Source organism: Cheilinus undulatus, linkage group 7 (genome assembly GCF_018320785.1).
Source record: "Cheilinus undulatus linkage group 7, ASM1832078v1, whole genome shotgun sequence".
NCBI lineage: Eukaryota > Metazoa > Chordata > Actinopteri > Labriformes > Labridae > Cheilinus > Cheilinus undulatus.
The window spans coordinates 44,683,811-44,706,169 of record NC_054871.1 but is presented as its reverse complement, the minus strand read 5'-3'; the positions used below and the strand labels follow the sequence as shown (position 1 = coordinate 44,706,169).

The following is a 22,359-nucleotide window of genomic DNA, read 5'->3' as shown; positions in this document are numbered from 1 at the left end:
GACTGTATAAATATTCACCCCCTTTAAAGTGACTGACCTAATTCAAAAGGGGACCAGCCAATCAGTGCTAATAGTCTCACTATTAGTGAACCTGGGATCACCTGGTAGTAGTTGTAGTATAAACACACCTGCAAGTCTACTGAAAAGTTGCTTAAATACTATACTTAACCTTGTAAGATGCAGCATTCCTCATTATATCTTTTAATGACAACTAAGTTAACACGTGGTATTTCAACAGAAAGGGCCGGATGAACAACAGAATTAGACATGCACATCTCATGTGATCCTCCTGAGAGCTGAGGTTTTGTTTGGAATGCATCTTTAGTTTCTTCCACTTATTTGGGATCAGGAGGACCTGATAAGTTTAAAACCTCAGTCTTATCTTTGGACAGGAATTTTTGGGAAAAGTTCCTTTCCAAACTCCACACAAATTTTTACAATTTCGAAGAAATTACTCAAAATTTTTGTGAAAATACTTTAAGTCTCCCATGAAAAATTTCCCCAAAATTTCTTCAGATAGCCCCTAAATGTTTCAATGAAACTTTATCCTACAGCTTAAACGTTCCGATAAGAAAAATTCCCCTAATAAATAGATTTGAATACATGAAAATGTCAAATTTTCCTAAAATCTAATAGCAAATTCCAAAACATTTGAGAGTAGATTCCCCAAAATTCTGATTATTTGTTACAAAATACCCCAAACATCCAAGCAAATTTCCTGTCATTTCCATGATTTTTTTGTTTCAATTTAGAAGGACAACCCTTCCCAAAAGCCAAAATCAGATTTTCAAAAAAAGCAAATACTTTTCCCAAACTTCCATGAAAATTCAACAAAATATATTAGAAGAAATTTTCCCCCAAAATTCCAATGAAACTCTCCAAAATTTACAAACATGTCTCCTCAATTTTCCCCTTAAATTTCATAGCAAAGTGCTGCAAAAATCTCCCAAACAAATTCCCTGAATGTTCCATAACTGTTTTTGACAGTTTAAAGGATAACCCTACCCCCAAAGTTCAGATCCCAAAAAGTTATATTTCCCAAATCCCATGAAAATGCCAAAACGTATTCAAAGAAAATTGACGATCTCAAAAATCATAACAGCATGAACGACTTCTATGTAGTCGGAAAGCCAAATTGTGATGTCCTCATGTGTACCTGCAGGGTCTCAGGAGGTTATTGATGTTTAAAGGACTTTGCTCATATCAGTCAGTTTCTTTGTAGGTAACTGAAACTGTATTTCCAATGCTTCTTTCTCTAAACCAGGATGAACTGAGGTTAGCTCTGAAGCAAGGCACCACCTTACTTGGCTGTATCAAGGAGCAGGCAGTCAAGTCAGAAAACCACAAGCTCAACCCAGACGAGATGGAGAACCAGACCACTGTGGAAAGGTAAGCGTTTGGAGAGTTGCCCTTAAACGTCTCATCATATTTCTATGTCGTTGCCATGAGCCCCGTAGTGACTCTCAGTGTGTGCGTAACTAAGTTCCTGTTGTGTGTTTCAGGCTCCTGGCCCAGCTGGATGAGACAGAGAATGCCTTTGAACAGTTTTGGTGTAAACACCATCTGAAACTGGAGCAGTGCCTGCAGCTACGTCACTTTGAACAGGACTTCAGAGAGGTATATCTGTAGATCTGTCTGTCTCTCCGTCTGCCCGGCTGCCTCTAGCCGGAAACCTTTGGATCTGGTCTCTGTCTCCTCTTCATACGACTTCAGAGGACTTCAGCAGGAAAAGCGGACTTTGAAAAACACCTCATAAACACTTTGGAAGTTTTAACACACTGACACTATTTCACTATCTAGCTTAGATGTTATTCAGTAAAAGTATTGCTCTGTCATGTGTGGAATAGCGCTTGAATAAATCTGCATCTTCCACATGTATATGATTGTTTACAGTGCCTTAAACCTGAAGATTTGTTTATGAAAATATGAACTACAGTTCCTCTAAAATCCTTCTATATGGACTAAATCTTTGTCCCCTCTTTGGTTCTCTAGGTCAAAGTGTCCCTGGACGGTTTGATGGCCAGTCTAACCAGTCTATCAGATACTGGGGATTGTGTGACCAGAGTTGAACTCCTGCTGAAGGATCTGAAAACACTGGAGGAGAAGGCTAAGGTCAGTCAGACATGAATTAGACACATTACTTCTACTTTTAAATGATATGCAGATGTGACTGCAGTAGAACACCCAGCCTCAGGAAACACCTCCATTTAAAAAGAACAGAAACTCACATGGACAATGAAGTTAATAATCTAAAGGATATTTTCCACAGTTGTACAAACAAGCATACTGTGGCTTTTGCTAGTGATCGTTATCTTGCCGTCTTCAGCTGAGCTCGCTCACCTTTGACCACCTTTTAACCAAAGCTAAACTTTGCATTTCCTCCTTTTAATGTTAGCCTAGACAGAAGCTAGCCATTCTCACCTAAATCTACGACAAAGAAGTACTGATGTGGAGCATAGTGAATCATTCTCTGAGGGAAGAGAGGCTTTAGCTTACTCGAGGTGGTCCTACAGAATCTTCTCCACCGACTCACTGACAGAGAAGCTTTTGTTTGAGTTTGTCCAAAAATGGCTTGAAAATGTTTTGCCCAAGCCAAAACTAAGAACACATGAGTGGATTCAACTGAATTTTAAGCCTAAATTATGTGACGTGATTTATCGAGAAGCCAAAGATCCTTGGTTGCATGGTTAAGATCTGGTATTCTTCCTCTGGCTATTGCGGTCGGCCCATTCAAAAATGTTCCAAGTCCCAGTCTGGTTTTAGAAATAACCACAGCACATAAACTGTTCTTTTAAAAGTTCTTAATGACTTGTTTTTAGCAGCAGATGATGGCAACTGTTCAATTTTAGTTCTTTTATTTGAGTGCAGCGTTTGATAGTCGACCACAATATACTGATCGCCAGGCTCAAAGATTGGGTTGGGATCCAGGAACAAGCTCTAAATCTTCTTAAGTCATACCTGTAAAACACAAGTTTTAAAGTATGTTTTAATCATTTATCCTCCTCTTCGGCCCCCCCTTGTCTGTGGGGTTCCTCAGGGGTCTGTTTTAGCTCCCCTCCTGTTTTCAGTGTATATGCTGCCACTTGGTGCTATCATAAAGAAACATGGCTTAAACTTTCATTTCTATGCAGATGACTTACAGCTCTACCTCCCACTAAAAAGCCAAAGCCCATAGTCGCTACATTACTTTTCCACTGCCTCCAAGAAATAAAAGACTGGCTGGCTCAAAACTTTCTACTCCTAAATGAACAATAAACTGAAATAGTCCTATTTAGCCCACCTGACTCCACCAGCACCCTACAGAAAGACCTTAGCATCCCAGCTTCAACATTCTGCAAAAAAACCTTGGTGTGATTTTTGACTCTACTTTTAAGTTTGACAAACAAATAAATTCTGTAGTGAAAGGCTGCTTTTATCAACTACGTGCCTTAGCAAAAGTTACCGTTTTTATCTCTGCTCTGGCACAGAGCCAGGCAGCTGCGCTCCTCTACAAGGTCAGGGGGAAGGCTAATTTCTGGATTGCTCGTCTATTTTTCACTTAAACCAGAAGCAGGAACAAACATCTTACCTGCTGAAGGTGTGTTTTTATCCACATTTCACGGCTTTAGTCCTAGATGATTAAAAAAAGCAGAATGTGGCTTTGTCTCTGTCAAAGCAACAGTTCAATCCTCTTTGTTATACATTGAAGACTTTTATTTTGAAAAGCAACATCAGGAAATCATGTTTGCAGCAGCAACTTAACAAAGACGTCTCACAAATGGGAGAGAGAAACATACCTTCACATCAAACTTCACTTCAGATGAAATATTAGAATTTTTGTATTTGAGAGTTAAAACTTCTTGTGAGTGGGCGTGGCTTCGGCTCATTCAAACGACACCCACAGTATCATTCATGGACGCTTGGATATTCACAAATGCATGCACGCTGCCTACTGTGTGGATTTTTTTTTTTTTTTCAAGAGGTAAACTGAACTCCATAAATAGTAGAAATGCTTTTCTTGAGAGAAACATGGCCTGGTGGTTCATAACACAGCTGCCTTTCCTTCAACAGTCCTTAAATAAAGTTTTTTCAGGGACTTTAAGTTTTGAACAGTGTAGCTTTTAAGGGTGCCGTGATATAAGAGCGTTCAGATGTTCAGATATGTTTATTGTTCCATTGTTCAGTTATTGTTTCCTTCACACAGCACATTTGCACAAGTTGCTGGAAAAAGATTTATTTAATATTCAAATTTCTACTTAGTTTACTCTTAGAGCATATTAATATAATTCTAAATCTTTTTTTTTTCCAGCCGTCACTAGAAAAGGCCCAGCTCCACGCGCTGCATGGTGACCAGCTGATCCAGAGCAACCACTATGCTGTGGACTCCATCCGACCTAAATGTGTGGAGCTCAGGCGGGTCTGTGACGACTTCAGCAACGAGGCCCAGAAGAAGACAGACGTCCTGTCTAAATCGCTGCGGATACACACAGGCATTGACAAGGTGAGGATGTGGCTTTTTTCACCACACACTGTAACTAACTTTAGGACTGTTAATGCATTTTGGGATCGAGTTTGTTCACTTTAAAGCAGGGGTGTCAAACTCAAGGCCTGGGGGCCAAATCCAGCCTGTGGTACAGTTATACCCGGCCCACAAGATCATATCATATTTTTATTAGAACTGTCCCACTGGTATGAGGTCTGCAGATTTCCTCCAGTATCAAAATGTAAACTTAACATGATGATTTAAAATGTCCTTGCTAAGTCATAAAACAGAAAAAAATAATTAGATAAAGGGTCAGTAAAGTAGGAAAAGAAATTAATTTGTATTATGATTTTATATTTTCAATTTTGAATCTTGCAATTATGACTTGAACTTATAAATTTGACTTTCAATTCAAAGTTTGCATTTTCAATTAATTATTTTGACCTTTTAAATTCACAACTTAATGTCTTAAGTGATATTTTGACCTAAAACTCATAATTTTGATTTTTTCTCATGTTTTAACATTTTCAACCCCTAATTTTGATTTTTAATCCCATATTTTGAACTTTTGACTTCTATATTGACCTTTTAAACTCATGATTTTGAATAAAATCCAATATGTTGACCTTTTAGATTCAGTCATTTTGAATTTTATTACACATTTTGACCTCTCAAACTTATGATTTTAAGTTTTATCTCTGATATAAAGCCCTTAAGCTTGTGATTTTGTATTTTATCTCATATCTTGACCTTTAAAACTCATTAGCTAGAATTTTGCCAGATATTTTAACTTTTAAAACTTAATTACTTTAAATGTCGTCTGATATTTTGAGTTTTTAAACACAATTTTGAATTTAATCTGATATGTTAACCTTTTAAACTCAGAATTTTAAAATTTATCTCTGATTTTAAGCCTTGAAACTCATGATTTTGAGTTTTATCTCTGATGTAAGGCCTTCACACTCGTGATTTTGTATTTTAACTTATGTTTGGACTTTTTCAACGCCTAGTTTAGACTTTTTATCCCATATTTTGACCTTTAAGCTCGTGATTTTCATTCTTTGCTGAAATTTATCCTTTCATATCATGATTTTGCCTTTTTAATTCATATATTTGGCTTTTTTTTTAAACATTATAACTTTTATTTTTTGTGTTTTGACTTTTTGAACTAATATGTTTGATTTTTTTATCTTAGTTTTTAAACCTTTAGCCTTTATCATTTTGACTTTTTTTTTTCTTTTCTAAATCTCAAAATCAGCTATCAAGTTTTTAACTCCATGATTTTCTGGTAAAAATGAGGTTGACAGTCTATGGATAATTTTTGTGACCCTGTTAGGCTCTCAGGTCAGTCCTAAATTCAGAATCCAGCCCCTGCTGTGTTTTAGTTTGACACTCCTGCTTTACAGCAAAGGACATGTAATGTTGAGCACTTGTTCTGAGTGTTTTCCCTTGTGTGATTATATATTAAAATGCTTAAAATGAAGATGTGACTAAATGTGACAGTCACATTAAACATTATGGCTCAGCCTTGAGGAAATCTTGTCCTGTCTGAATCCGTACAGGTGAACCAGTGGTGTGAGTCTGGCATCTACCTGCTAGCCTCTCAGGCCGTGGATAAATGTCAGTCACAAGACGGAGCAGAGTCAGCACTGACTGACATCGAGAGCTTCCTGGAGTCTGCAGAAAAGAACCAACTGACTGAGCTGAGGAACCTTCACAACCAGTATGAGGTCGTCCTGTCTGAGGAACTCAAGGTATGATGTATAAAAACACAGGTTTACCGGGTGCCTAGAGACTGTGGTGATGAATGCTGACAGTGAGCTGTGTGCCTGCAGGCCAGTGTCCTGAAGGCACTGAAGCGCCTGGAGGATGTCCAGGAGATGTTTGAGAAGCGGCACGTCAGTCTAAAGAGGCTGTCGGCTAAACAGACGAGGCCCGTCCAGCCTGTTGCCCCACGGCCTGAATCCTCTCCTAAACGACCCTCACTGAAGAACCCTCCTAGAAATACAGGGAGCCAGCAGCGTGAGTGGGAGGATTTTTGTTATATATACACTAAATATTATAACATTCAGACTAATGTAGTCAATGATGAGCCTGTAACAGGATTTAAGTCTTTGAATGCTTGATATTTCTCTCAAGCATTTTTAGAAAGCGTCTTGTACTGGATTACTCGTATTGTAAGACTATTTCTCAAAGGAGATATGAAAACTGTTACTTAATAAATGTCCTCTTTATTCATTTCAGCTCTGGCTCGCAGAGCCTCAGATAACTCCAACAGTGTGAAGCAGCCGGCTGAAACTGACCCCAACAAGAAGAAGAACATCCGCAAGGCCAAAGGAGGAATCAAGGTAACACACTCACTCCCACTCTGGGTACAACCTGGACTGGTTGGAGACAAACAACCAGTTTGCTCTCACTCACAGCTACGGGCAATTTAGTAACACTAATTAATGTAATAACTATGACAGGAAGGCCAGCATGCACAAGGGTAACATGCAAACTCCATATAAGACTTTGTCTGAGCACGATTAGAACAGGAACCTTTTTGTTTTGAGGTGACAATGCAAACCACTGCACTACCGTGCAGCTACATCAAGGATTAATTGGACTTTATTACTTGTAAGAGTAACAATATTATGTCTTGTAAAATCCTTGAAAAATATGTCTTTCACAGAAGGTTTTCCGACCAGCTTTACATCTGAAGAGTCAAAGCTTTTTAAGCTCTTACTTTTGGTTACTCCAAGGAAAAATAGCCAAAAGTTTTATCAGCTGGTGATGAGGAAATTTAACCTAGCTCTCCCCGTCTTCTTCTGAATGTCAGCCCTGCCTCCTCTGACAGGTGAACCTGACTAAACAGCCTGGATCAGGTATCCCATCAGTCACGTTCATCCGTGGCTGCTTAACTGCTGTTGATCTGTGCTTTTGGAAGAAGGCCAGGAAAAGATTTAGTGACTTGAAAAAACAGCCACAAATGTCACCACTGTTCAACATTTCCCTGAAGTCTTTTTCTGCTTCCTGTTCGTCTCTCTGTCGTCAGCTTCTCCTTTGGCAAATTAACTTTGGTTTATGTTTCCCTCATTCATGCCATAAGCATAACTGAGTGGTGTCCTCAAGTAGTAATGGTGGGTCTGTTATTTCTTTATTTCACCATTTAAATTGTAGCTATTCATGGTTCTATTTCTATCCTTTATTTCCTAATTATTAGGTCCATTTAGTGGTCCAGGATTGAATGGCACCTGTATTGACCAATCAGGAGAGAGCTTTGATGTGCAGTACATTAGTTATGTTTACAGCTGTCTCGGCATCGACAATGACTGACATTTCTATGGAAAAAATATGGAGAAAGTGTTGCAGGCATGATGCATGTTTGTAGTGTTTTGGTATTTCCCAGCTTCAGCTGGCTGAAATTGGGACAGGGGTTGTTCAAAATCAAGCTGTTTTGGCGTCTTATTCATTTTTTTTTTTTTTTGGACACAGGACACAAGGCCAGAAAATGGGACTGTCACTCTAAATAAGGAGGCAGGAAGAAGTGAATTAGGGCTTCCCTTTGGCCCTTCAGTTCAAAATATAAAATGCCAACCAATCAGGATGCAGGATTAGGCTATATAATCTGCCTACTTTATTTACTACTACTTGTAAACTCTGCTTTTACCAGAAGTACTAGTAAGAATTTCTAAGGCCTGGTCGTGTACTAGTAGGCCAAAACTGAGTACTAGTATTGGAAATGTGAGTACAGGTAGAGCTACATAATGACGTGATGCTTTCCAAACTTGCCTCCAGTGACTGAAAGTTGAATATTACTTCTGAACCAGTGCTGGTATCCCCCATCTCACACAGCAGCACCTTTGATAGCATTTAAAGAGGCATCCACACAGTGGGAAATAATGTGTTTTTAGCTCCACAGACAGTAATTGCCCCATGGCTGGAAAGTTGTGACTTGCAGCTCTGCAGGTATGCGTGTTTTGATCATATTTATTCTGAGCTGTTCCAGTCTGTAACCCCAGAACCCCCAAGCGGCCACACATGCTCCTGCTCCTTACCCTCACCCTTTAACACAGAATCTGGATAATGAGCAAACTACCTGCAAAACAAGTGGATTTTGTTGTTTTTATCATAAATTGCCCCCCCTCACTCCCCTCAGGAAGGTCAGATCAGAGGTCACCACCACAGCAGCAGTCCAGTCACTGCTGTGAATCGGTGTTTTGTCAGCAGGGGTGATTGTGATTTAAACAAAGTCCCTCCAGCTGAAGCAGGCTCGTGCTAATCAGTATGCCACCCCGCTGTTGCTGTTTGCTGCGACGCTGCGATTTTGCTCTGATCTCATTAATTGGTTTACAGTGTGCATAATTTGGATGCACGCCCCTGGGTTGTTTTGTGCTGCTGACAAACACAGTCTGCCGGTGTAGCGATAGTGTTGGTGTGTTAGACCATAAACCTTCCTCCATAATTGATGAGGACAGAGCTGTGTGAAGATGGTGCCAAAATAGAAAAAAGGTTCCGTTCTCGTCAGTGGTGCCTAAATTTGCTTGAAAAAACCTGCAATGAGTTTTAAATGTTTAGGCTGGATTTTTAAGTAATGCAAGTCCAAATTTTTCCTGACAACCTCCACCTCAAAACAACTGCTTTGAAGATGTTGAAGAAAGGCAGACTCCCTGGGGTCCATGCCATAATAAGTGTTTTAAAATGTAAGCATTTCCAGTGTTACATATGTCATGTAAATAAAGTCAGAAACATTACTAGAGTACTTTTAGAGCTGTAGCTAACAAAAGTGGATTTGACTGAAAACCTTGTTGCTGCTAGGAAGGACTGCAGTCATTTTTTGCACTATTTTGCGAGGCGAGGTTTGGCTACTGGCAAGGTTCTCATCCGCCTCAGCATATCTGAGCAGTTGCTTGAGTCTGCAGGCTTTGTCAGGAGAAACAAGTCAAGCTCTTTCAGAGTAGTCATAGCTTGGTAGCCTCTTTCACTAGTCTCCTTCTTGGGTGGTCACCCAGGTTGTGAGGACAGTCTGATCCAGGCAGAGTTACACAGGTGCCATATTATTTCCTTTTCTTGATGATGGATTTAAAGGTCACATATTATGCAAAAAACACTTTTTTAAGCTTTACTAGCAAAAATATGTGCCCCTGGCCCGTCAACAATCCCCACAAATACCAGAAAAATCCATTCCCTCCCGCCTCTCTTTCTCCACCTTTCAGAAAATGTGTGCTGAAACAGGCTGATCTCAGATTTTCCCCTCATGATGTCATGTGGGGGGTTAGTCCCGCCCCAAGGTTTGGTTTGCCCTCCCAACTTGGAGGAAAGTTCAGCTGAGAGGAGGATCAGGAGGGCCACATCCATTAAGCCACATCCACTTCCTGAAGGGGGCGGAGTCAAACAGCTCTGTAACACTTAAATCCACAGACACAGAAACAGCTCATTCTGAGCAGGGCTGAAACAGAGGGGATTTTAGACATGCAAAAATACAATACTGATGTGTTTTTTCAGCAACAAACTTCACAGGCATATTTTGTGGACCTCTGAAACCGATATAAACTTGTCTTAAAGGGGTAAAATATGTGACCTTTAACTGAACTTTGAGTATGTTCAGTGCATGGACTTATTTTCTATCTTTTCCCTGACTTATACTTTTCAGTAACCTTTTCTCTGAGTTGCTTGGAGTGTTCTTTTGCCTTCATGGTGTAATGGTGGCCAGAAATACTGATTAACCAGTGCCTGGTTAATTAAAAAAGACAGATGGGATGTATGGGGGTCCCTTGCAAAGTTTAGTAACCCCTGCACTAACTAACATAGATGTCTCCTGTCAAAAGTAATGCACAAGTAAAAGTTGTTTGCTGAACCTTTAAATTATTACAAACAATTCAGGCTTTATTAGCTGTGTTTCATGATGGATGTGGCTTGAAATAAGTGTATGTGATATTTTTGACATCAGTTCGCCTCGCTAGGACAAAACTTTTAGACCATTTTTTCTTTTTGATTCTCAAGATTTCAACAAAGTAAAACAGCAAAGTTGTAGTACCTGCATTTCACATGGCTACATTAAGGAGGTCGATGCTTAAGTATGACAATACAGTTTACGTGTCTAAGCCTGTGAGAAACAGAGCCACAAATGAGAACACAGGAGGTGCAGAATCCATGTGCTCACCACTGAAACCCACAAGACAACCAATATTCAGCAGAGAGCAGTCTGCATACTGATACACAGTAGTCCAAGTAAAGGTATTGTTTAGTAGCACTTTCAGCTGTGGTCTGCTTGGTGGTTTGCTAAATTTTCTAAGTCATTAAGCATTAAAATTGCAGTGTTATGTATGCATGTGTATGCATATGTATGTACACTATATGGACAAAAATATTTTGCGACATCTGTTAGTTGTTGAATTCAGGTGTTTCAATCAGACCTGTTGCCACAGGTATATAAAATCAAACACCCAGCCATGCAGTCTCCATTTGCAAACATTTGTGATACAAAATGGGTTATTCTGAAGAGCTCAGCGATTTCTAGCGTGGTACTGTGAGGGATGCTACATTTGCAATAAGGCAGTTCAGGAAATTTCATCCCAGCTAGATTTTCCAAAGTCAGATGTAAGGGATATCACTGGAAAGTGGAAGAGTTTAGGAACACCAGCAACTCAGCCACGAAAGTGTTATCCCTCATAGAATGGGGTCAACTGTTGCCCTGCTGACTCCACCAGTGAAGACTTCAAAACTTCTACTAGCATTGATGTAAGCACAAAAACTGTGCAGCTAGAACTTCATGAATGGGTTTCCCTGGCAGAGCAGCTGCATGCAAGCCTCACATCATCAGTCCGATGCAAGCATCAGATGAAGGGGTGTAAAGTACACTAACATGGACTGTGGAGCAGTGGAAATGTGTTCTGTGGAGTTAGGAGTCACGCTTCTCCATTTGGCAGTCAGATGGGTGAGTCTTGCTGGGAGAACATTACTTACCTGACTGCTTTGTGCCAACTGTGAAGTTTGGTAAAGGTAAGGGTTTGGGCTATGCCCCTTATCTCCAGTGTAAGCCAATCTTAGTGCTTCAGCAAGACATTTTGGATAATGCTATGCTTCCAACTTTATGGCAACACTTTGGGTAAGGCCCATTTCTTCTTCAACATGACTGTGCCCCAGTCCACAAAGCAAGGACTATACAGACATGTTTGATGAGCTCAGTGTGGAAGACCTTGACTGGCCTGCACAGAACCCTGACCTCAACCCCATGGCACACCTTTGGGATGAACTTGAACGGCGATTGTGAGCCAGGCCTTCTCGTCCAATATCTGTGCCTGACCTCATAAATGCTCTATGGGATGAATGTGCACAAATTTCAACAAAACACTCCAAAACCTTGTGGATAGCCTTCCAAGAAAAGTACATTTTCTCTGCATTGCTTAAGGCCAGCTCAGATTACACTACTGCTCGTTCACGATGGCACCATGTCAGACTATGCGACCAAAATCTTGTTGGCTTACCACAATCTGGCTGAATTTGTGTAGTCTGAACCAGCCTTAAGAGTGTTATTTGTCTTCATGGTGTAACGGTAGCAAGGAACACTAATAGTGACTGGACCTTCCTGACACAGGTGTCTTTATACTACAGTCACTTAAGACACATTCACTGCTCTCAGGTGATCCCCAAATCACTAAATGTGAGACTACTAGCACCAATTGGCTGGACCGTTGTTGAATTTGACTGACACGCCCATTTTGAAGCTCAGTTTTACAAACTTAGAGATGTGTTTCATGACTGAAGTTTGACCTGGTGGTTCATATCACAGTGGCCTGTCATTCAATAAACCTATAATAGAGATTTTTTAAGGGATTCTAAAATATAACAAGAACTGCATGCAATGCCTGTCATTGTTGTTCTGTATGTTTTATAGCCACTTCTTTGTGTCTTTTCATCAACAAACTGTCTGACTAAGTCTGAAGTTTCAGTTGTGATGCTTAAGAATCATTTCTCTTTCAAATCAACCACAAACCTTCAGTGCCTGGCAAAGTGGTGAACAGAATCTTACATAGATCACTTTCTAGCTTGTGGTCTATGTTTCAGTTTTGCAACCTTGCAGCCTATCATCCTGCAGAAGCTTTAATGCCCACTGATGCAACACCCTGTAAAAACATGGATATTATGACTTTACAGGTTGTCAGGGATTCTCTGAATGCACCATTTAGCAAAAGAATAGAGGAATTGTTTTGCATTTTTTAAAATAAAGGTGTCTATCTCTATATTTTAAACATGATATGCAAAGTCCATGCTCCAGAAGTTAAATCTGTATGTGTTTGTTTATTGCAGATTGAGGTGATGCATGAGGGGAGCCAAGGAGGCTCCACTCACGTGGTAGTTACCAATGAGACAGAGGAAAGCCTGTCCAACAGACGCAGGTAAGAAGAGTTTACATGCAGCTCTAGTTGAACATCACAATACTAACAATCCCCTTCAGTTACGCAAGTCTCTGTCTGTCAGCATACACTATGTAAAGTCATCCTGCACTTCATGCAAAACCCCCTTTCACGAAACAAAAACACAGCTGGTGCAGCATTAACTCCATCTATAGTTGGAGGAAAGTGTCATGTAGACACAGTTGGTGTAAGTGTTAACAGCTCATGTTGAAATGTAGGAGTCCGGTGTGGAATTTACCTATGCTACCTTGAGTTGTGTGCAACAGTCAGAGCATTACAACATCTCTAGATACAGCTTTTTTTGTTTGTTTTTTAAAGATCAGCTCATGACATTTGTTGATAAATCCAAGCATTCCCATTCATGTTTTGCTTTTAGTTACAGTATCACTTAAAATCTATCTAAACTGAACCACTCAACCTTCTTTGACATGTTCAGAATGCAAATTCCTCCAGCTAGGCAAAGTATGTCTTAAGTGTATTTGCACTGGAAGCTTCAGGTCTTAAACAAAGCTTGTATTTGTAGCAAATCAGGCATATGTTGTCTTAAAATTCAAAGTAAAGTGTCCAGTCTTGCTCTGTATTTGTAGACTCAGAAGCTAGAACCACTATCAGTGTGAAAATCTATGAATTAAATGAGATTATGAGTCTAAAGGAATCCAGGCTTTACAGTCTCCTCATTGTTTCTGTACATGCTGAAATATCACAGTGACGTACTGTAAGTATTCAGGCTCATTGCAATAACACATGAAATTTAGCTCAGGTTCCTCCCATTTTGCTTGGTCTTTGCAGAGATGTTTCTGCACCTTGATTGGAGTCCACCTGTGCTTAATTTAATTGGTTGGACATGATTTGGAAAGGCACACCCCTCTCTATAGAAGGCCTCACAGCTGACAATACATATCAGCAAAAACCAAACCATGAGGGCAAAGGGACTGCTTGCAGAGCTCAGAGGCAGGATTGTTGACAGACACAGATCTGGGGCAGGCTGCAAAAAATGCCTCAAATGGAAGAAGTCTGGCACAGCCAGGACACTTCCAAGATTGATCACTTAGCAAAACTGAGAAATCAGGGGTTAAGGGCATTAGTGCAAGAGGTGACAAACAACAAATGGTCACTGACTGAGCTCCAGAGATCCTGTGTGACAAAGTTCCTCACTGCAGTCCTCCATCAATCTGACCTTAACGGCAGAGTGGTTAGATGGAAGCTTACTTTCAGTGCAAAATCACATGAGAGACTTCTTTGGGACAAAGCTGTCCTTTTACATCCTGTTGCTTTTATTGGCACACTTAGAATCAGTTGATGTGCAGCTTCACATAATTAGTTAATGAGCTGGTTTGGAGGACAGATGCTCTGTGCTGTTGTTTGTGAAAACTGGATGATGCGATGACATAAAATTGATCATTGATAATAAGCATTTTGTTCTTTAAAATCCTTTTATGCAGTTTTAAGAAGATTCTGACAAAGACTTCATATCTGTGATTTATTCGTAGCCGAGGAGAACACTCCACAGCACACTTCTGAACATCTGAATGCTGATATGCCAGGATGAAATATTACGACCTGCCCTCATTAAGACTGAAAATCCTAGATTAAGAATAAAAAATAAAATAGAATTTTAATTATATTGTAATGCATTTTTACCAGTTTAATAACAACATATAATTGAAGAATATGCAGAAATGCATGGTCTAAATATCGTCTAGTGTTCATTCAAACATGCAGTGTTGATCCTTTCTGCAAATTTTTAAATGTTAGATATAAATTCAGCATGTTTCAAGTATAACTCACCTAATTAAAATGATAAAAACTTCACACACAGGCATTTAAATGTGATAAATGGTGTTTGTGCATTTTAAAGCACCTGGTTTTGGAATAAATGTGTTTAAATCAAATCATACTCCCTGTGGAAAGAAAGCATTCACCCCATTCAACCATGTTGAACACTCATCTGGAAAGCATCCCTTTTTACTTTATCAGTGCTTGAGGGGGGGCTCAAAGGAACTGTGGGTGGATAATCTACAAAAACTAAAAATCATAAAAATCTCAAAAAGAAAACCAAAAAATCAAATTATGATAAAATACTTTATTAAATATAAGTTTCAGAAGGAACAAAACTCTGTCCCCGTTTTATTTGTTGGTGTCATGGTTTAACTGGTGTTGGATTAACTTGTTACACTTTAAGATTCTACAACATCACTACCTGGGAAGAGTTTTATGGGTAACAAAGTACGTTTACAGAAATGAATATTAGAAAAGAAATTTTCACATGCCTGACTAAAACAACACAGGCTAAATGGCCGGGGCTCATTAACTTTACTTTGTGACACTATAAACACTCTCTGGGTAATATTACGCCATGTTCCACATTATTATGCAAATGAAATTTTTCTCTGATTTTCCTAAATATTAATGCAAATGACAGTCAGAATATTTTTCAAGTAATCAGCCATTAGAGCATAATTCAAATGTTTTTGAACAAACTTCATAATGATAACATTTTTTTAATAAAAACCTCAAACTGTACTGTTCCACATTATTATGCCCAACAGAGTTTTAAAAGATTTTAAAGGTTATAAAGAACTGAAAATGGTCATTTGTTGAATTTGTAGCATTAGGAGGTCATATTTACTGAAATCAAAGCTATTTCAATTAAAAACATCTTAACAGGCCAAGTCCCATGTTAACATAGGAGCCCTTCTTTGATATCACATTCACTATTATTGCATCCGTTGAACTTGTGAGTTTTTGGAGAGTTTCTGCTTGAATTTCTTTGCAGGATGTCAGAATATCCTCCCAGAGCTGCTGTTTTGATGTGAACTGCCTCCCACCCTCATAGATCTTTAGCTTGAGGATGCTCCCAAGGTTCTCAGTAGGGTTGAGGTCAGGGAAGGATGGGGGCCACACCATGAGTTTCTCTCCTTTTATGCCCATAGCAGCCAATGACACAGAGGGATTCTTTGCAGCATGAGATGGAGCATTGACATGCATTAAGATATTTTTGCTACAGAAGGAACTGCTCTTCTTTTTATACCATGGAAGAAAGTGGTCAGTCAGAAACTCTATATACTTTGCCGAGGGGCCTACCGGCTGAATCCTCATGAATCAGATAGAGAACATGACTCCACCCCCTCCTTGCTGATGTCACAGCTTTGTTGGTACATTGTGGCCATTCACCAACCATCCACTACTCCTCCATCTGGACCATCCAGGGTTGCACGGCACTCATCAGTCAACAAGACTGTTTGAAAATGAGTCTTCATGTATTTCTGGGCCCACTGCAACCGTTTCTGCCTGTGAGCACTGGTTAGGGGTGGCTGAATAGTAGGTTTATACACGACTGCAAGTCTCTGGGGGATCCTACACCTTGAGGTTGGTGGGACTCCAGAGGCACCAGCAGCTTCAAATACCTGTTTGCTGCTTTGTAATGGCATTTTAGCATCTGCTTTCTCAATCTGATGAATTTGGATTTTTTCTTTCCCATATTGCTGAAACCTGTGTCCTGCTTAATAATGTGGAACAGTGCCTTTTGAGGTTTTTATTAAAAAAATATATCATGATGAAGTTTGTTGAAAAACATTTGAATTATGTTCTAACGGCCGATGACTTGAAAAATATTCTGACTGTCATTTGCATTAGTATTTAGGAAAATAAGAGAAAAATGCCATTTGCATAATAACGCGGTGTAATGTCTCTGAAAGAAAAGCATTTTCACTGAAATTCCCTCTTTACAAAACAATCATAAATAAAAGGTAAATATGTAAGTCTAGGTTTATGGTTTTGCGAGCGTTTTCTGTTGGACCCAGGATGATTTTCAGGTCCCAAATTAAGCCGCAGATGTTTGGGAAAGGCTGCATAACAGCATGACTTACCATTTCTGATGAAAAATTCTTCTTTAACTTGGACGTTTCTGCCATCGTGCTTCTTCTCCTCTCTTTTCTTGTGTGCCTTCTGTCTGTGCACATGACCCTTATAAATCCTTATATGGGCATAAATATGCCATTCGTGCTTATAAGCTGCTTACAAGCACCCGGCATTCATCAAGTTAAGAACACAGGTGAGAACAATTCAGCAGTTTAAGAATGTGTCTTCTTAAGAACAAATTAAAGAAAAATGTAGCTCTTTGATGCCAAATTCTTTCCTTTAGTGGAAATCAGACTGCTGAACTTTAAGGTGGTGATGCCAACAACCCTGTTTTTTTTTTTTCTTTTTCTGAGAAACCAGAGATCAACAGGATACCGCTAGAGCAGAAGGGCTGTGGTTAGAAAGAAAAGATGAGAGACAGGAAAAGAGGAGGGGTGGAGTGTTGTCAACAACAGGAAAAAGAAAGGAGAGAAAGAAAAAAAAAACACATTTAAAAAGTTCCGTTTCAGAATATGAAGAAGAGGCATGTTTTTGACTCAGGTCTGGAGTTAGACTCTGAATTTAACTATAATTTCCTCAAACTTTTTTCTTCCATACTGTCTGTACCTTTGTGGGAAAAAGTCATTCATCTGTGAGCATTTAACTCAGCCAGGCAGGATGTGGCTTTATTTTTATTGCATTGCTGGTATCTCAGTGGGAAATGTGTTCGCAGGACCAATCAGAGCAGAGCCCAAAAAAACATCCCAGTCTGTCCACTCAGCAGTCCAAAAAAGATATTTACTAAAAAGGAAGCAGAAAAATTCCCACACTCAAAGAGGTTTTCCAGAAAATCTCAGCACTCCATTTGTCTAATATCAGTTTAGTCATTTATTGACCCATTTTACAATTAACTGACCCTGTTTTATCAAAGCTCACTTTGTTTTATAAATGCTTCTTGGTAATGAATAATGTACCACTGTAAACCTGTTTATTCCCCTATAAATGATGCCACATTTCCACATTTGCCATCCCTACTAAATTTTTCAAAAAATGTTTTCAACTGTTTAGCCCACAGGTGTCAAACTCAAGGCCCAGGGGCCAAATCTGGCCTGTGGAAAAGTTTAATCTGGCCCGCAAGATGATTCCATATTTCTGTTATAACTGGCCCATCAGTATGAGGTCTGCAGATTCCCTCAAGTATAAAAATGTGACCTTATCCTCAATGATTAAGATATCTTTGTTAAGTCACAAAATCTGCAAAAGTAAGGAGTAAAAATATTTAGATAAGAAGTCAGGAATGTGGGAAAAGAAATCCATTTGTGTTTTAATTTCATATTTTCAATTTAGCATCTCACAATTTGAGCTCAAATTTAGGATTTTGACCCTTTATTTCATACTTTGAGCATTTCAACTCACAATTTTGACTTCTTATATAATATTTTGAGCTTTTACATTCATAATTCCAATTTTTAAGCGATATTTTGACTTTTTTAACCAACTATTTTGTATTTTACCTCATGTTTTCAACTCCAAACTTTGACTTCATAATCCCATAGTTTGACCTTTTAGACCAGGGGTGTCAAACTCAGTCACAGCAGGGGCCGGATTCTGGAAGCAGGACTAACCTGAGAGTCTAACAGAGTCTCCTTTTTAACCCGAAACTGTCAACCTTGTTTCACCAGTAATAAAATATACATATAAAAAAAACTTAGCACTGATGGGAAATGATTTTGACATTAAAAGTTAAAAAGATAAGTTTAAAGGCTCACAGTCTGAGAAAAGTACATTTATTAGTTCAACATGAAATTAAAATTGAAAAATAATGTTTTTTTAATGGCAAATATATTTAGTTTAAAAGGTCAAAATATGAAACAAAATTTTAAACTATGAGTCTAAAACACAGGTGTCAAACTCAAGGAGGCAAAATCCGGCCCATGGAATATCCGGCCTGCGAGATCAAATCATATTTGTATTATTACTGGCCCACCAGTATGAGGAAAAAGCAAAGAGTAAGAAAGATTAGATGAAAAGTCAAGAATGATGGGGAAAAAAAATAATTTGTGTTGTATTTCATATTTTCAGTTTTGCATCTTAAGATTACCACTCAAACTTATGATTTTGACTTTTCATTTCATGCTTTGACATTTTCAACTCATAATTTGGACTTTATATGTTACATTTTTATCTTTTATATTCCCAATTTTAAATTTTAAGTCATATTTTGACCTTTTCAACTCCTTACTTTGGCTTTTTAATCCCATATTTTTACTTTTAAACACATGATTTCAATTTTTTTTCTAATATTTTGACATTTTAAATTAATAATTTTTACTTTTTATATCATATTTTGACCCTTTACACTCCCAAGTTTGAAATTAAATAATTTTTTTAACCTCTTAAGTCATAATTTTGAATTCTAACTCATATTTTGACTTTTTCAACTCCTAATTTTGGCATTTTAATCCCATATTTTGAACTATCAAACTCACAATTTAAAATTTGAAGACATAATTGACTTTTAAACTCATGATTTCAAATTTGTTCTCATATTTTGACTTTTCAAACTTATGATTTCAACTTTCTCCTTGTATATTTGCTCTTTATTATTTTCTATTTTTAAAAAAACGTGTTCTAATAAATTGGAATTTTAATCTCAGATTTGAGCCTCTAAACTTATCTTTTTACTTTTTTGAATGTCCAGATGGTTTATCATCAGTGCTGTTTTTTATATATATATATATTTTATCACCAGTGAAAATGAGGTTGGCAGTTTAGGGTTGTGTTGACCCTGTTCGGCCCTCAGGTTAGACCTAAATCCAGAATCCGGCCCCTGCTGTGATTGAGTTTGACACCCCTGGATTAGAGGAATGGGTGGGGCTGTCTGGTACGGCCCTACTTTGGGTCAAAACCTATCTGCAAGTCAGAGATTTTTTTGTGTCCATAGGTGATTTTAAATCAAATACAGCAGCTTTTAAGTGTGGAGTACCTCAAGGATCTATTCTTGCACCATTATTATTTAACATTTACATGCTACCACTACTACATATCATTCAGCAATACAGAATAAACTACCACAATTATGCAGATGATACACAACTGTACATTTCACTATCCTCAGATGATCCCGATCCCATAAACTCCCTCCACCAATGTTTACAAGAAATACACATGTGGATGTCTGAAAACTTTTTACAATTCAACAAAGACAAAACAGAAGTTCTCATATTTGGTTCCAAAACTCAGAGACATAAAATCACTGCTCGTCTCAATTCAGTATCCTTAAAATGCAATACAGAAGCAAAAAATCTTGGTGTTATCATGGACAGTGATCTAAACTTCAAAAGTCACATCAATCAGAACACAAAATCAGCATTTTATCGTCTAAAGAACATCTCAAAAACAAGGAACCTTCTGATGTAGAAAAATTAATACATGATTTATTACAAGCAGGTTAGACTACTGCAATGGTTTATTCACCAGCCTTCCTAAATCATCTGTTCAGAGATTACAACTTATTCAAAATGCCGCTGCAAGAGTTCTTACCAGAACCAAAAAATTATATCAGGCCAGTCCTCAAATCTCTCCACTGGCTCCCAGTTCAATCTAGGATCGACTTTAAGATTTTGTTGCTTGTCTACAAAGCACTGAATTGCCTGGCGCCTCAATACATTAAAGACATGCTAATAAGCTATGCACCTGCCAGAACTCTCAGGTCTACAGGAAGTGGTCTTCTGACCATTCCACACATTCATTCCAAAGCAGGGGAGGCTGCTTTTGGCTTCTATGCCCCGACTAAATGGAATGCCCTCCCCACAGAACTAAGAGCGGCTCCAACAGTTAACACTTTTGAAAGCAAGTTGAAGACTTTACTCTTTGTATCAGTTTATGGCTAGATCTTATCACTTGTTTTTCAGTGTGGTTGTATGTGTGTGGGTGTGTATGTGTGTGTTTGTATTGTGTGCTTTTATTGTGTGTGTGTGTGTTTGCATGTTTTGATCTTTAAGCTGTGGCTAATGTGTGATGGGTGCGTTGTACTTATTTGACTTTCTGCCTTCACTTCTCTTCTGTACGTTCAATATTGTTTTTAATCAGCCTGTGATTGTGACGCACATTGTGTTGCCTTGTGTATGAAATGTGCTGTAGAAATAAACTTTGACTTGACTTGACATTTGTAAGGATCATGCATTTGTGGGATGAGCAGCAGAGCTGAGTAAATGGGTTGGGTCCATGAAAAATTGCCCCCCCAAAAAAGCTAAATGGCTCATTCTGCCATTGACCCTTGTTTGAAAGAACTTTATGCTTCTGACCTTGTTGGTTCAGGATTTCATTACAGGTTGAAGAATGGGATGCCATCCCACTGCAGTGTGCGACCAGGCTGGTGACCAGCATAAGGAGGAGGTGCCAGGCTGTTGTAGCTGTGTGTAGTTCTTCCACACGCTACTGAGGCTCCTGTTTGTTAAATGAATAAATTGTTTAATTGCCAATATTTCTGGTTTCGGCAGACTTCAATCATCCAATCCACTAAACAAGAGTCAATGGCAGAATAAGCTGTTTGGCATTGTAAGAGAAGATTTTGCAAAATTTTCATAGGCACAACCCACATACTCAGCTCTGCTGCTCATCCCACAAATGCATGTTCCTTACATATAAACAGGCTTTCTAACCTTATTACCTAGAAGCATTGTTACAACAAAGAAATAATCTACCAAACACAAAAGTCTTTTCTTTTTATGCTAAGTTTATGTGTGTATATACAGTACTATGGATAACTTGTAGGCACGTTTGGGCCAAAAATTGAGGCTGCATTTAGGTGAAGAAGTGGTGCGTAATGTCGGCCTTACACCAGAGGACTTTGCAAAAACTCTTAAAAGACCGACACCTGAGACCTTCTCACATCTAAAGACAATTTGTTGGAAAGCTGTTGAGTTTTTAGTCCCACACTGAGAGTTTGCAAAGACTGGTGGTGACTAACTACAAGAATAGAATAAACTTTTGAGATTATTTCCCATCATGCATCTGGTTCATGGCAGTAATTTTTGAGCAGAGAACAAGATATACAAGGAGATGAAGATTTGAGTTAATATCTCTTATAATCAGATGTTTTTGAATCATTTACATTGAGTAGAAACTGAAGGAAAGTTTAACACCAAAGCAACTCTGAATGTTACCTTAACAACGGAGGAACTTTCCCGGAAACACTTCAGAATAAAAGTACCGTACAAAAAGTTGCTAGCAAGTTGGCTCGCCACAGAAACAAACTGATTGGGCTTTTACTTTGAAAACCCCAGTGGTGGTTTACTGTACCTGTCATGTCAGCCTGGAATTCATTGACAGTTAGGTGTAAGGCCGCCTTAAGCTGCCTGAGGGTATCATGGGGCGTGAAAGAAGATCAGCACGACCCCAGTAGTTCTCTGGATGTCCTTGCATATCACTAGGGGCATGACAGTGTTAATTTTGACAGCTATTTTCAATTTCAGTCCCAGGCTTAGTCCTTAGATTAAATGCCTTTTAGTTATTTCTACGCTTTAGAGTTTTAGTTTAATTTTTGTCGATGAAAACTCAGAACCATTCACTCAAAGGTATTTGTCTAGTCCATAATGAGTCTTCTTATTTTAATCTTAACTTTTAGTCCAAGCATTTATTCCCTTGCCAAAATCT

General features: G+C 38.7%; 1 protein-coding gene across 5 annotated transcripts in view; it reads left to right on the top strand.

The window, feature by feature from the left end:
- Window positions 1–22,359, top strand: part of mcf2l2 (MCF.2 cell line derived transforming sequence-like 2) — a 203,842-nt gene that overhangs the window by 66,404 nt on the left and 115,079 nt on the right. For all 5 annotated transcript variants that reach the window (XM_041792057.1, XM_041792053.1, XM_041792054.1 and 2 more), the window contains exons 8-15: window positions 1,265–1,389; window positions 1,503–1,617; window positions 1,993–2,112; window positions 4,289–4,480; window positions 6,025–6,216; window positions 6,298–6,484; window positions 6,707–6,810; window positions 12,755–12,843. In XM_041792057.1, coding sequence (XP_041647991.1) covers window positions 1,265–1,389; window positions 1,503–1,617; window positions 1,993–2,112; window positions 4,289–4,480; window positions 6,025–6,216; window positions 6,298–6,484; window positions 6,707–6,810; window positions 12,755–12,843 — 1,124 coding nt within the window. The remainder of the gene's footprint in view (window positions 1–1,264; window positions 1,390–1,502; window positions 1,618–1,992; window positions 2,113–4,288; window positions 4,481–6,024; window positions 6,217–6,297; window positions 6,485–6,706; window positions 6,811–12,754; window positions 12,844–22,359) is intronic.